At 42.3% G+C, this 14,549-nt stretch overlaps 1 protein-coding gene across 1 annotated transcript in view; it reads right to left on the bottom strand.

Annotated features, from left to right (window-relative positions):
- Positions 1-11,149: 11,149 nt before the first annotated feature.
- The window catches only part of LOC129007780 (tubulin-specific chaperone cofactor E-like protein), a 166,990-nt gene continuing 163,590 nt past the window's right edge, over positions 11,150-14,549 (bottom strand). The window contains exons 29-30 of the mRNA XM_054439044.2: positions 12,757-12,873; positions 11,150-11,932 (exon numbers count right to left, since the gene is read on the bottom strand). Coding sequence (XP_054295019.2) covers positions 11,832-11,932; positions 12,757-12,873 — 218 coding nt within the window. The 3' untranslated portion in view covers positions 11,150-11,831. The remainder of the gene's footprint in view (positions 11,933-12,756; positions 12,874-14,549) is intronic.

Here is a 14,549-nt window from a genome sequence, read left to right as displayed (position 1 = left end):
TAAGGGATAAATAGTATTTATATTTTAATTTATTTTATAGATTTTATAGGTTCTCAGAAAGGTTAAACAACTTACCTGAGATTATCTTGTGCTCAAGATGATTAGCTTTAAATACTCACTTCTATGAGCCTGGAGTATAACAGAATATTCTGCTTAAAATACTCACTTTCCTTGGTCAGGCTTCCTCCTGAGTTTTCTTCAGCTTTTTCTGGCTATTCCTCAGTCTCCTTTGGTAATTTCTCCCTCTCTTCCCAGCCTCTAAATTTTGATCCCATAGATTCTCAGACCTCTTGAGATTGAGGCCTCTTCTAGTCTCACGCTCTAAATTCTGCCCCGAGTTTAAAATACCATCTAAATGCATGCAATCTCTATATACGGTTATCACCATCCCAGACAAGTCTGACGAGCCCCTGTCATGGATCTTACGGCCTACTTGACACCTCTCCTTGGATCTCTTGCAGACATCTCATGCTCAACATGTACAAAAATCAACACGTGATTTTCTCCCTGAAACTATTTCTCACCAAATTTTTATCATCTTTGTAAATGACATCATCATCCATCCAGCTGTACAAATCAGATACATGTTTGATTCCTATCTTTTCCTTCTCTCCGTATCCAAGACATGACTTAGCCTCATAACTTCAACTTCCAAAATGCAGCTCAATGCCATCCATTTCTTCCCGTATCCCAGGTCCCTGAGCTTTTGCCAATACTCCAGCCCTGGCCTAACACAATAGTCATTTGTTTTTCCTGCATCCTCTCTTTCTCCCTCCAAATTCATTCTCCATATAGTATTGGGAATTATTTTTAAATGTAAATTGAATGATGCCATTCTCCGACTTACAATCTTCTAGCAGCTTACTATCGTCCCAGAAATAAAATTCAGCCTCCTTCTCATGGCTGACAAGGTCCCTGCCTTCCTCTGCAGGCCTAACTCCTGCCAGCCTAGAACATTCCACGCACACTGGCTGCTTCTCATCCATGCAAACATGCCACTCCCGAGACTTCAGGCCTTGTCCTTGCTCTGGCTTCTGTCTGAAATGCCTCCCCTGGTGCCTACTCCCGACTTCATCCTTGCTGGATTTCTTTTTCTCCCTCAAATCTTGGCTGAGTGGTACCTTCTCAGAAGGCCTGCTTGAAATTGACATCGGTTCTCCATCCCCATTTTTGAACCTAACATCCGATTTGTACTTTTCATAGGACTTTTCTCCTTTGGAAATTACACCTTTATTTGGTATATTTACTTGTTTATTAATGCTCTGCCCCACTAAACCACAAATTCTATGAGGGCAGGGACTACACCTGATTCATTTACAACTGTAGACCTAATACCTCGTACTAAGTAGGCAATCAATAAATATTTGATGAATGAATGAATCAAGTACATCCAATTGGTAAGTGGTGAAACCAGGATCCAAACCCAGATCTGTCAGACTCCAGAATGTGTGTTGTGCACTATTATGCTATGAGTAAAAGTAACTCATGTTTGGTCAAATTTTAGTATGTAATAAATTTTTTAAAAATCGAAAATTCCTTTTTAAAAAGTGGTTTTTTTTGTCGTTTTTTTTGGTTTGTTTTTTGTTTTTTGAGACAGAGTGTCTCTCTGTCACCTAGGCTGGAGTACAGTGGCGTGATCACAGCTCTCCGCAGTCTCAACTCCCTCAGGCTCAAGTGATCCTCCCACCTCAGCACCGCAAATAGCTGTGACTACAGAAATGGACCACCATGCTCAGCTAATTTTTATTTTTAATTTATTTATTTATTTTTTTTGAGATGGAGTCTCTCTCTGTCACCAGGCTGGAGTGCAGTGGTGCGATCTCAGCTCACTGCAACCTCCACCTCCTGGGTTCAAGCGATTCCCCTGCCTCAGTCTCCCAAGTAGCTGGGACTACAGGAGCGCACCACCACACCCAAAAAAAAAATATTTTTTTATTTATTTGTATTCTAGTAGAGTCGGGGTTTCACCATGTTGGCCAGGATGTTCTCCATCTCCTGACCTCATGATCCGCCCGCCTCGGCCTCCCAAAGTGCTGGGACTATAAGCGTGAGCCACCGCGCCCGGCCTTAATTTTGGTTATTTAGAGACAGAAGTCTCCCTGTGTTGCCCAGGCTGGTCTTGAACTCCTGGCCTCAAGTGATCCTCCCACCTTGGCCTCCCAAATTGTTAGGATTACAGGTGTGAGCCACCACGCCTGGCCTCTTTTGAAATTTGATAATCCCTATGATAAGCTTCTGTTGGCAATAGTGTACTTAATGGACCTCTCTCCTCCAAACTGACAGTGACGCTGCATAACATAAATTCTACTATATTTCATATTTTGTTTACTAAGATGCCCAGACAAGGTCCCTTGCAGTGATTCTTTCAACTCCATCAAAACTTCTATGAAATCAAATAAAATGGCCTTGTGCAAGTTACTTAACTTCTTTGAATCACTGTTTCTTCATTTATAAAATCAGGAAATAACCATTTTTTAAGGTCACTGAAGGGGACCCAAGGAAATAATAGATGCTAAGCCCTCATCACCAGGCTTAGTGTATGGTAAATAAACAATAATGGGTTCTTTTAAAATAAAAGTCTTAATTCTTTAGTTGACTGAAAGACTCTAATCTTTAGGGCCAACTAATCAGGTTTGGTCTTTTTTTTTTTTTTTTTTTTTTGACTGTTTCTAAATCCTGACATAGTCCAGAGGAGCTGGATTGACACGTGAAGTCATCAAATGCTGATTAAACAGAGGGGGAGTAGGCAGGAGAGCGGCCTCAGAAAGGGCCCCTAGGAATCCACACGCAGGCTCTAAATCTAGATGTATCAGGCTCAGAATTTCCACTGAGTTTACACTTTACAACTATGGCAAAGAACAGATAGAATCCCAGGTTGAAGTTGATGCCATTCTTGGAATTTGTGTTTGGCTCATGAATTTACATTTCCCACCACGGTAAACTTCTTTTTATAAGAGGAATATAGCAGCACACTCATTCTTTTCTAAATTGCTTTTAAAGAGAAATTTGATTCAGTTTATTGATTCTGCCCAAACAACAACATAAAGGTAAAAACACTGATTTTTAGTCATAAGAATTTATTTCTTTTTTCTTTCTTTTTTTCTTTTACCCCAGAGGACTTTGTTATCCAGCATTTGCCAAGTGCTCTATTTCATGTGGTTTAATGAAAGTCTTGGGTCCCATTTTTCTTTGAGATCAGTTTGAGAGGTCCATATTTCTTTCATTTAAAAAGTCAGAATTTATTTTCTGAATGTCAGGTTTTGAGTATTATCATGACAAAGGTAGACAAGCTGGCAGAGGAAGCTGAAGAAGGTCTCTGAGAATCTGAAAGCCTAATAAATGGAGATGAATGGATTTTGAATAACAAAACCCTAGTACCATCTAACTTTGGGAAAATAAAATAGAACTTTTGCTAAATATTTGTGCTTTGGAGAATAAAATTTTAGTGCTAAATACTAAAAATTTTAAGATTCATCAACTTTTACCCTGAAGCTTTAATTTACACACACATACGCATACACACAAAAATGCAGAAATAAAATGGAACCTTAATGTCCTTAATAACTGGGACTTTAGCTAAAGGAATGGCCAAGGAAATTGTTTCCCAGCACTCTAGGGGAAAATTACTGGTGTTTCTTAGTATCCTATTGATATGGTTTGGGTCTGTGTCCCCGCCCAAATTTTATGTGGAATTGTAATCCCCAATGTTTGAGGAGGGACCTGGTGGGAGGGGATTGGATCATGGAGTCAGATTTCCCTCTTGCTGTTCTCATGATAGTAAGTTCTCATGAGATCTAGTTGTTTAAAAGTGAGTAGCACCTCCCGCTCTCTCTCTTCCTCTTGCTCTGGCCATGTGAAGAAATGCCTGCTTTGCCTTCTGCCACAATTGTAAGTTTCCTGAGGCCTCCCAACCATGCTTCCTGTACAGCCTGTTGAACTGTGAGACAATTAGACACCTTCTCTTTATAAATTACCCAGTCTCAGGTAGTTCTTTACAGCAGTGCCAGAACGAACTAATACATCGATGGATTTGCTCTAATATTTATTTACTCATTTTTCGAGGTAATCAGTTTAGTTTTTTTCCATTTATGAAATCATGTGTTTATTTAAAGGCAATGGCATCAAAGCCCTTGGTTGCTTGCTTTACATTGGTTTAGTGTCTACAAGGAATTATTTTGTTAAATTCAAACTTTTTCCTCAGAGCAATCCTGTGTTTGTATTTTATTTCTTGGTTCTTGATTCCAGTAGATTTTTACTCACTTAATTAAATCTGAGAGATTCATTGTTTTCTTTCTGATAGTATTTTCCAAATATCTCAGAATTAAGATCATTTTCTCTATCTTGGATAAAATCTGCTTAGGGGTTTTAGTAAAATGAATTTCCTTTTTTTTTTTTTTTTTTTTTTACATTTTTGGAAGGAGACTATACCTTCAAGGGCATCTGGCCCACCTGGCTAACTCAGAGTTCCATGAGAAGTTGAAGCCAATGCAGGGGCCACCCACAGCCCTGGCCCTCTGCGCTCCTTCCACCATCCTCAGCTGCACTTCGCAACATATAGGAACAAAATATCCTTGTGCTACCTTCACGAAACTAAAAGGTTCTGCCACTCTCATTTTTCCAACCCATGTACATTTACATTCTTCTGGTGAGAAGGAAAAACTCGGCAGGGTGCGGTGGCTCACGCCTGTAATCCTAGCACTTTGGGAGGCCGAGGCGGGCGGATCACGAGGTCAGGAGATTGAGACCATCCTGGCTAACACGGTGAAACCCCGTCTCTACTAAAAATACAAAAAATTAGCCGGGCGTGGTGGCGGGTGCCTGTAGTCCCAGCTGAGGCTGAGGCAGGAGAATGTCGTGAACCCGGGAGGGGGAGCTTGCAGTGAGCCGAGATCGCGCCACTGCACTCCAGCCTGGGTGACAGAACAAAACTACATCTCAAAAAAAAAAAAAAAAAAAACTCAGAATAGTGTTGGAATAAGTAATGTGGGAATTGTTTTACAAATAAAACAATAAGAGCAGACTTTGCCAGTGATTAGTGACTCAAGTTCATGTTTTAGTGGTGGCATTGAAAGAACCCACTTCTGACAGCAGACCCAAAGATAAGGAATTTTGTTGTTGTTTTTCTTGCTGTTTCTATAACATGAGAGCCCCTCAGAATGATACTTTCTGGTAGAAGACTTAGAAATACAACCATACATTTTACAAATTTTATTGTAAAATTTATCAAATCACCACACATTAAAGTTCTACAGTTGTATCTTCCTAACAAAGTATGCAAAACCCTAAGGCAGAGGACAGAGAAATAGTTGTTGCCGTGAGGTCTCTTGGTTTGCAAGAGTTAGTTAGGGTTGCCTCTTTGGGGATCTACCAGGAAAGTTGACTTTTGCTGAATTTGTGTTTCTGGAGTATAATGCCTGGAAATACAACAAAGTCCTTGTGGGTTGTGACTGTCTGAAACTATTCTTCAAAATAAGAAGCATTTAACTTTGTATGATGGAGACATATTTCCCTGTGATTTAGGCAGCCTGTGTTTTCAGGGAAATTTGTCTAAATAACATACAAATGTCAACTTAGTTTTGGGGTTCTACTTAAAATTAACTAATGAGAGTAATTTTGCATCAACACGACCAGGTTGAGAATACAAATAGAACAGGCTAACGACAAGAGACATGAATTAAAATCCGTAGTGGCCAAGTATCTCTAGACTCACTACATTCCTGCTAATCTTAAATTAATATTCAGAATACTTCCACTCTTCTTCTCTCTTGGAGGTTCAAAGTAAGCATTTCAAATATGGGGCTTTTTTAAGGGTAAAAATTGGGTTATGTGCTATCCACAGCCCTTTTCCTCATTGTATGCTTTGAATATTCTGATATGACACCTAGATGCTTCCGCATTATATATTAAGTCATTTTCCCCTTGTTGAATTAGTTTGCCAAATTGCTTTCTGATCGTGACTTTTCAGGAGAGCAGACTCCGTCACCTGCACGGCTGCCGATATTCCTTAACAGCATTTTGCAGTCATCAACGTAGAGACTAATGGAAAGTGTGAATAAATACACACTTGTAACTTCTTGATTTGAATGACCCATGTAGTTATATAAACCACATTTAAGGACCAGGATGGCCTGTTAAATTAAGAATGTTTGTGGCAGATAAGAGGGAAATACTAGGAACCTTGTTTTTTCTGTCTTTGGTTAACATATAATTAACTCAGTAGCAAATTTCTATATGACTACAGTCTTTAAATTTAAATAATTCCACTAATACTAGGTTGATCCAATGCAAAGGTTTTCAAGCCTTAAAGTAATTAAATGTTATCTTTTTCAGTAAAATAATATATTTGCCCAATTAAAATAGGGCAATATTGGTGGATTTTTGTACCCTAAAGTATTCCACAAAGGAATTCAAAAGTTAGGGGGAGAAAATAAAAAATTCTAAGTTTGTTTGTTCTTAAAAGGCTCAAAAGTTCACTATCATTCTAATATGTCTCATTAGAAGTTAAAAATTATTGAATAAACCTACACATACAAGCATACATATATGAGCGGGTTTATGTTCTTCTTTAGTTAGCACTTTTGGATACATATAATTTCAACTTAGTACTTTTCCTCTAATTTCTCTGTCAGAATGCAGCATGATCTAGGATTGAACAATATTAAATACAGTGGCAAAGCATTAGTTATGAAAGATGCTACATTTGCATAAGGGATTGTTATTTCATCCAACAGGAGACTATCTTAATTTCAAAACTGTTTCACCATCAGTATCTTATGCTACTGAACAAAACAACAGCTAACCTAGAGGCTAGATGCAAACAGAAACACACAACGAAATGTACAGTGAACATTCTTCCTCCATTTGTTTCCTTAGCAAATAGAATTTGATTGCTGAGTTCTTCATGGAATGATGAGTCTTTTGTATTTTATTTCTATCTATAGACACAGAGATCTGTCCCTCTGCCATGGAGATGTTGTCTTATATGAGAGTCATATTTCAGCAAACATAATTAAACCATCACAAACAGAGCCTTCCATTAGTCAGAACAGAGTTATTGCTGTTGTGCTGTAGATGCATAGGAAAGTATTTCAAATTCTGCTGGGGGGAAAAAAGACCACTAAATATTGCATGGGTTTTTCTTGATCAGATTGTTTATTTCTCAACATCTTAAAGAGGTACTTAATTTTTCTTGACAGCTATTTTTGTCAACACATTAGAGAAACAGATATTAAGGGCAAAATTTGCATGGGATGCCAAGTGCTGGTATTTCCTGGAGTAATGCGTACTGTATGCATAAAAATAAATCCCATACTGTTCTCCAGAAAACGTCCTCGGCATTTGATGTGTTTTCTAAAGCTATATTCTCGTAATGTTTTGCATCTAAGATTTCAGGGTGGCAGTGGGGCGGGGGACGGGAATCATAATTCGATTGGTGTGGTTCAACACACATTTGAGCTTCATGCAAAAATAAAAAGCAGACACTAGAGGGTGCTGTTTGATTTCCTTTTTCACTGGACTGTGCTGCAGATGTCAGCGTATGGGGCACTGCAAAATATCATCATGGTCTTCTAAACAGGCCCAAACTGCAATGAAGTACAAGCTGTAGAGATCTCCTGAGTTTTAGGAGAAAGCCTGGGAAGTTCAAAACAGGGTGGATGGTAAATTAATTCAGAATTAGTAAGGAAGTAATTTTTTATTACCCTAGCCCTGCATGATTGTCTTTCGATAATTACTTAATTCCTTTGGTTGAAATAAATTTTATTAGATTTCAAGCTCCCACTAAATGTCAAATGGTTCTAAAAATAGCTAGAATATTAGACAATGTTAAACAATTAGCGCTCTCAAGTTTTGTCATTAGAATTTTGAGTAGAATACATACCTATTACTGGTTAAGAAGCTAATTACAGAATTCCCAGTGGTCACAAATGCCTGACCCCAAGATGTTGTTTCTTTTGATATCAAACAAATACCAAGTCAATAAGATTCCCAATTAACTTTGTTTTCAACCTTTGCTAAGCATGCGCTTTCTCACCCCTTCACCCCGAAAGCAAATCTTTTAGAGCAGCAGGAAAAGGCAATGCTCTGAAGTTATCCTAACATACACTATCATATGGCTTCTCTTTGTAAAAAGAGAAGGGATTGGGTTCGAGGGGTAGGAGAGTGGGTAGGGTTCCCCAGGTCAAGTGCCACTTTGTGACATAAGAACATTTGAAAAGAAGCTTCATGTTCTTATGTTACATAGAGGAAAATTAAGGTATTGAGGCATGTAATAATTTGTGTTTCAAGTAGAGAATTAGTAGAAGAGTCAGGATCATCTCTCAGTTCTTCTGCCTTCCAGGAAGTCAACTAAAGGGCCCGTTTGTTTTCAGTTCTGTAGAAGTATTTCTCTTTAATCCAGATAGAAGTGACTGACTCAAAGGCAATGTGAGCACCATCACCACTGATTTCCAGTTCTTCTGCCTTCCAGGCACACGGGATGTTTGTGCTTCCTCGTCTCTAAAAGTCAGTTACAGCTATCTGGCTGGCATTGACCAATGAAGTGGGAACAGAAGCGATATGTGTCACTTCAGGCAGAAGCATGGAAGAGCTAGGGTGGGATTCTCCAGGCTGTCTTCCCTTGTAAAGGTGAATCTTGAAGCCACACGTTGGGCTGACAACATTGAAGGATAATAAAGCCTCCAGCAACTTCCATTCCAGGATGACAACGAAAGCAGGGGCGACTTGTGTGAGTAAGAAAGAAACCTTTGTTAAGTCACGGAGATTGTGGGGGTGTTCTCTTTTTTTGAGACAAAATCTCATTCTGTTGTCCAGGCTGGATTGCAGTGCCATGATCATGGCTCACTGCAGCCTCAACCGCCCAGGTTCAAGCAATCCTCCCAACTGAGCCTCCCAAGTAGCTGAGACTACAGCCTCAACCGCCCAGGTTCAAGCAATCCTCCCAACTGAGCCTCCCAAGTAGCTGAGACTACAGCCTCAACCGCCCAGGTTCAAGCGATCCTCCCAACTGAGCCTCCCAAGTAGCTGAGACTACAGCCTCAACCGCCCAGGTTCAAGCGATCCTCCCAACTGAGCCTCCCAAGTAGCTGAGACTACAGCCTCAACCGCCCAGGTTCAAGCAATCCTCCCAACTGAGCCTCCCAAGTAGCTGAGACTACAGGCATGCGCCACCACCCCTGGCTAATTTTTGTATTTTTTTGTAGAGATGGGCTCTCACTATGTTGCTCAGGCTGGTCTCAATATCCTGGGCTCAGGTGATCTGTCTGCCTGGGTCTCCCAAAGTGCCGGAATTATAGGTATAAGCCACCAGACCTGGCCTGGGGTTTTCTGTTGTGGCATTACAACCAGGTTTATCTTGATGGTAGACATGTGAAGGATGCCAACCAAGTGAGAAAACCAAAAGCCAAGAATGAAAGCGTGGCAAAAAGGATTTCAAGTAAAAAACTTTAAGAAAAAAAACCTAGAATTTTTAATCGAGGAATTTCTAATGACTTTAATATGGGAATCAATAAAGAGGTGTTGTCAAGTAAGTAATACACCATTTCCTCCTTGTATGTTTTCAGTTAAAATTCATCTAAAAAGGCAGGTATGGTGGCTCATGCCCATAATCCCAGCACTTTAGGAGGCCAAGGTGGGTGGTTTGCTTGAGCCCGGGAGTTCGAGACCAGCCTGGGCAACATGGTAAAATCTCATCTCTACTAAAAATATAAAAAATTAGCCGGGCATGGTGGTGCATGCCTGTAGTCCCAGCTACTAAGAAGGTTGAAGTAGTAGGATCACTTGAGCACAGGAAGTCGAGGCTGCAATGAGCCAAGATCACGCCAATAGACTCCAGCCTTGGCAACAGGAGTGAGACTCTGTCTCAGGGAAAAAAAAAATTCATCTAAGGATCTCAGGTAAAACCATAAATGACACATTATTGTATTTAACTCATAATCTGTTTGATTTCAAAAGCCTAAACCTTTAATGGTATGAATGGAAATGGTGCATAAACTCATCTGTATCATCTGATCTTGAAGTATGGGATACTATGGAATCCAGGTTTTCATGCAAACAAAGAACACACACTTAGGCCAGGCGCAGTGGCTCATGCCTGTAATCACATCACTTTGGGAGGCCAAGGCGGGCAGATCACGAAGTCAGGAGATTGAGACCATCCTGGCTAACATGGTGAAACCCCGTCTCTACTAAAAAAATACAAAAAATTAGCCGGGCGTGGTGGCGGGTGCCTGTAGTCCCAGCTACTCTGGGAGGCTGAGGCAGAAGAATGGCATGAACCCGGGAGACAGAGCTTGCAGTGAGCCGAGATCGCACCACTGCACTCCAGCCTGGGCGACAGAGTGAGACTCCGTCTCAAAAAAAAAAGAACATACACCTAACATCCATTTCTATCTTGCTGAGGAAGAAGTACTGTGTCTCAGCTAGAATAGACAATGGCTTGACTCCTTAATCCATCTCAGTGCTCAGCATTTTCCCAAAAGATCTTAAGATGTCCAAGCAGAAGCAGACACATATTTTTCTCCATCAATACCAGTTGTCCGCTTAGCTGCACAGCATGTGTGACTGCTGAGATAAGCTAGAATGTGTTGACTCTCCCAGGTGGCTGGCAGAACAAAACAGCTCAGTACACACTCAGTCTACACCGCACTTCTTCAGCCCAGTGACAGTGTGATACCAGTGCTTTGATATATGAGACAATGGACATTTCACTCACACTCATGTTCAAGAACAGTAAGCATTTTTGCTCAGCTTTTCAGAGTTCCCAGAAAAATACAAAAACGCTATCCATTTAAATCCAAGACAACTTCAAAATAAACCTGAAGTGGGTTTTACTTTGTTTTTGCCCTTAAAAAGCAAAGCACTCCAGGGATATATTTAGCAGGCCCTCCATTTTGTAGTTAATTATAGCAGATACGTGTTTGTGTACCACTTACAAAAGAGGATGCTACCTGCTTCTCCTCTATACTGTGCCTTAATGCTCTGCTAATGCTCTGTAAGTACACATGAACAACAATATAATGGTGCATTAATGTTCTGGCCAACAGTGCCTTCCTGGTTCAATTGCTGCTACTTCTTTAAAAAAAAATTCATGGCATGCTACTTAGTGTACAAAGCTTAACATCAGTAAGAATGATTCCAGCCACCAAGTAATAAGAATACTTGAACGCAAAGTTTATTTAAGGATAAAACACATTAAAAAGTATTTGGTTGATTTGTAAAAAGAGAAGGGATTGGGTTCGAGGGGGTAGGAGAGTGGGTGGAGTTCCCCAGGTCAACAAGTATCCCCAGTGGCCAAAGCTGCCATGGCAAGGTTGAAGGACACAGTGGGTGGAGAAGCGCCTCATAGACAGAACACACACATAACACAGATTGGACACTTCCAAGCGCCAGCAAGATTTCTTAGAGGGAGTCAAACCCTCCAGTCATCACTTCAAAGTCGTTCCAACAGACCCTGTCTCTGTAAAAAACTGATCCAGAAATAGCAATGGCTTGACAGATTTCTCTGGTCAGATTTCCACTCAGATTTCTCTAACCAGAATTTTTTTCCTTTACTGGTTTTTCATGTGAACCAAAGTTTCTAGTGACAACTGTTTGGGAATTTTACACAAGAGATATACTTTCCATAACTGGCTTGTAGAAGCCCCGTTTCATACTCTGAAAGAGGAGCTTGGATGGTCGCTGGTTTCTGGACCTTGGACCATTGGAGGCAGGTGGCATCATTTTGAGATGCTGGACACTTTCAAATAGGTTTTGACTTAAGGGCACACACTTTTTATCCTACAGGGAGTTGAAGTAAGTAAATTACAGTACTTTATACAGCAACCTTGAGTTAATTATGAGGTTGTGCCTGATTTATAGACAAAATGCCATAATGAAATCTGGATCATGATGAGAAGAAGCGTCCAGACTTGAAGTTCGATTGAAGAATTAGAGGCTGTAAACAGAGAGGAACACAGTAAGCCCTATGGGTGAAAAAAAAATACCTGTTCGATAGGGATCAGACATCTTTGCAGCACTCAGCTAAAGAAAGGAAACTTCATCGCCAAGAACCCATTTTACCCAAATGGCCCTAAAGCAGCAAAGTGGCAGAATTAATCCAATCTTTAACAGAATCCTACTTTGGGAGGCCAACACGAGCGGATCACGAGGTCAGGAGTTTTGAGACCAGCCTGGCCAATATGGTGAAACCCGTCTCTACTAAAAATACAAAAATTAGTTGGGCGTGGTGGCGTGTGCCTGTAGTCCCAGTTACTCCGGAGGTTGAGGCAGGAGAATTGCTTGAACCCGGAGGTAGAGGTTGCAGTGAGCCAAGATCATGCCACTGCACTCCAGCCTGGGCGACAGAGCGAGACTCCATCTCAAAAAAGAAGAGAGTCCTGCCAACCTCGTAAGAGGTCAGGGAAACCATATGCTAAGGCCTGTTTGCTGGAGGAAGCATCCCAATCCCAACCTTAGCCCAAGTAGACTTGGCAGCCAGATGTAGGCCAATATACGGTCCTTAAAATTGGCTGGATAACTTGTTTTTTTTAAATTACCTTTATATTTTAGATGAAAGAGCAAGGTTTTTTTTGTTGTTTGTTTGTTTGTTTAAAGGCCCTAGAATTCCTTGGGCATGTTCCCCATCTTTCCTTCTTAATTTCTGGAGTTTTCGAGGGAGAGTTGCTGACCGAGTGGCCTTCAAATCTGAATTTCTCCTTCTGGTGGTAAAGAACCTCCCGTGTCTCCCAGCTGCCTGCCCCAGGGTAGAAGACTGTCTACCTCTGCAGCTCTTGCCGTCCTCCTGCAGGGTTCCTGTTACACAGCTGCAGAGAGGCCCGTCCACCCGGCTCGTGCAAATCTGCTCACACCCTCCATTGTCCTCACACCAGTCCAGCCCTACAAAAGAGCAGTTAGGAAGATTAACTACAGACAGTTCAACCCTTCCACTGGTATTGAAAGGAAAGGCTTTAAAAAGAGAGGAGGACAGGCCAGGCGCGGTGGCTCACGCCTGTAAGCCCAGCACTTTGGGAGGCCGAGGCAGGTGGATCACGCTGTCAGGAGATTGAGACCATCCTGGCTAACACGGTGAAACCCCGTCTCTACTAAAAATACAAAAAAATTAGCCGGGCGTGGGGGCGGGCGCCTGTAGTCCCAGCTACTCGGGAGGCTGAGGGAGGAGAATGGCGTGAACCTGGGAGGCGGAGCTTGCAGTGAGCGGAGATTGCGCCACCGCACCCCAACCTGGGCGACAGAGAATGACTCCGTCTCAAAAAAAAAAAAAAAGAGGAGGACAAAGAAAAGCTCAATGCCATTGTTGAATGTTTATAAGTCAGTGAAAAGATGTCTTTAAGGAAGCGGGTGGGGGGGAGGAGCCAAGATGGCCGAATAGGAACAGCTCCGGTCTACAGCTCCCAGCGCGAGCGACGCAGAAGATGGGTGATTTCTGCATTTCCATCTGAGGTACCGTGTTCATCTCACTAGGGAGTGCCAGACAGTGGGCGCAGGTCAGTGGGTGAGCGCACCGTGCGCCAGCCGAAGCAGGGGCGAGGCATTGCCTCACTCGGGAAGCGCAAGGGGTCAGGGAGTTCCCCTTCCAGAGGTGACAGACAGCACCTGGAAAATCGGGCCTCTCCCACCCGAATACTGTGCTTTTCCGACAGGCTTAGGAAACGGTGCCCCAGGAGAGTATAGCCCGCACCTGGCTCAGAGGGTCCTACGCCCACGGAGTCTCGCTGATCGCTAGAACAGCAGTCTGAGATCAAACAGCAAGTCGGCAGCGAGGCTGGGGGAGGGGCGCCCGCCATTGCCCAGGCTCGCTTAGGTAAACAAAGCAGCCTGGAAGCTTGAACTGGGTGGAGCCCACCGCAGCTCAAGGAGGCCTGCCTGCCTCTGTAGGCTCCACCTCTGGGGGCAGGGCACAGACAAACAAAAAGACAGCAGTAACCTCTGCAGACTTAAATGTCCCTGTCTGACAGCTTTGAGGAGAGCAGTGGTTCTCCCAGCACGCAGCTGGAGATCTGAGAACGGGCTGACTGCCTCCTCAAGTGGGTCCCTGACCCCTGACCCCCGAGCAGCTTAACTGGGAGGCACCCCCCAGCAGGGGCAGACCGACACCTCACACGGCCGGCCAGGTACTCCAACAGACCTGCAGCTGAGGGTCCTGTCTGTTAGAAGGAAAACTAACAGAAAGGACATCCACACCAAAAACCCATCTGTACATCACCATCATCAAAGACCAAAAGTAGATAAAACCACAAAGATGGGGAAAAAACAGAGCAGAAAAACTGGAAACTCTAAAAACCAGAGTACCTCTCCTCCTCCAAAGCAACGCAGTTCCTCACCAGCAACCGAACAAAGCTGGACGGAGAATGACTTTGACGAGCTGAGAGAAGAAGGCTTCAGACGATCAAATTACTCCGAGCTACGGGAGGATATTCAAACCAAAGGCAAAGAAGTTGAAAACTTTGAAAAAAATTTAGAAGAATGTATAACTAGAATAACCAATACAGAGAAGTGCTTAAAGGAGCTGATGGAGCTGAAAACCAAGGCTCGAGAACTACATGAAGAATGCA

Source organism: Pongo pygmaeus, chromosome 9, assembly GCF_028885625.2.
Source record: "Pongo pygmaeus isolate AG05252 chromosome 9, NHGRI_mPonPyg2-v2.0_pri, whole genome shotgun sequence".
NCBI lineage: Eukaryota > Metazoa > Chordata > Mammalia > Primates > Hominidae > Pongo > Pongo pygmaeus.
This window is presented reverse-complemented; position numbering and strand designations above follow the sequence as displayed.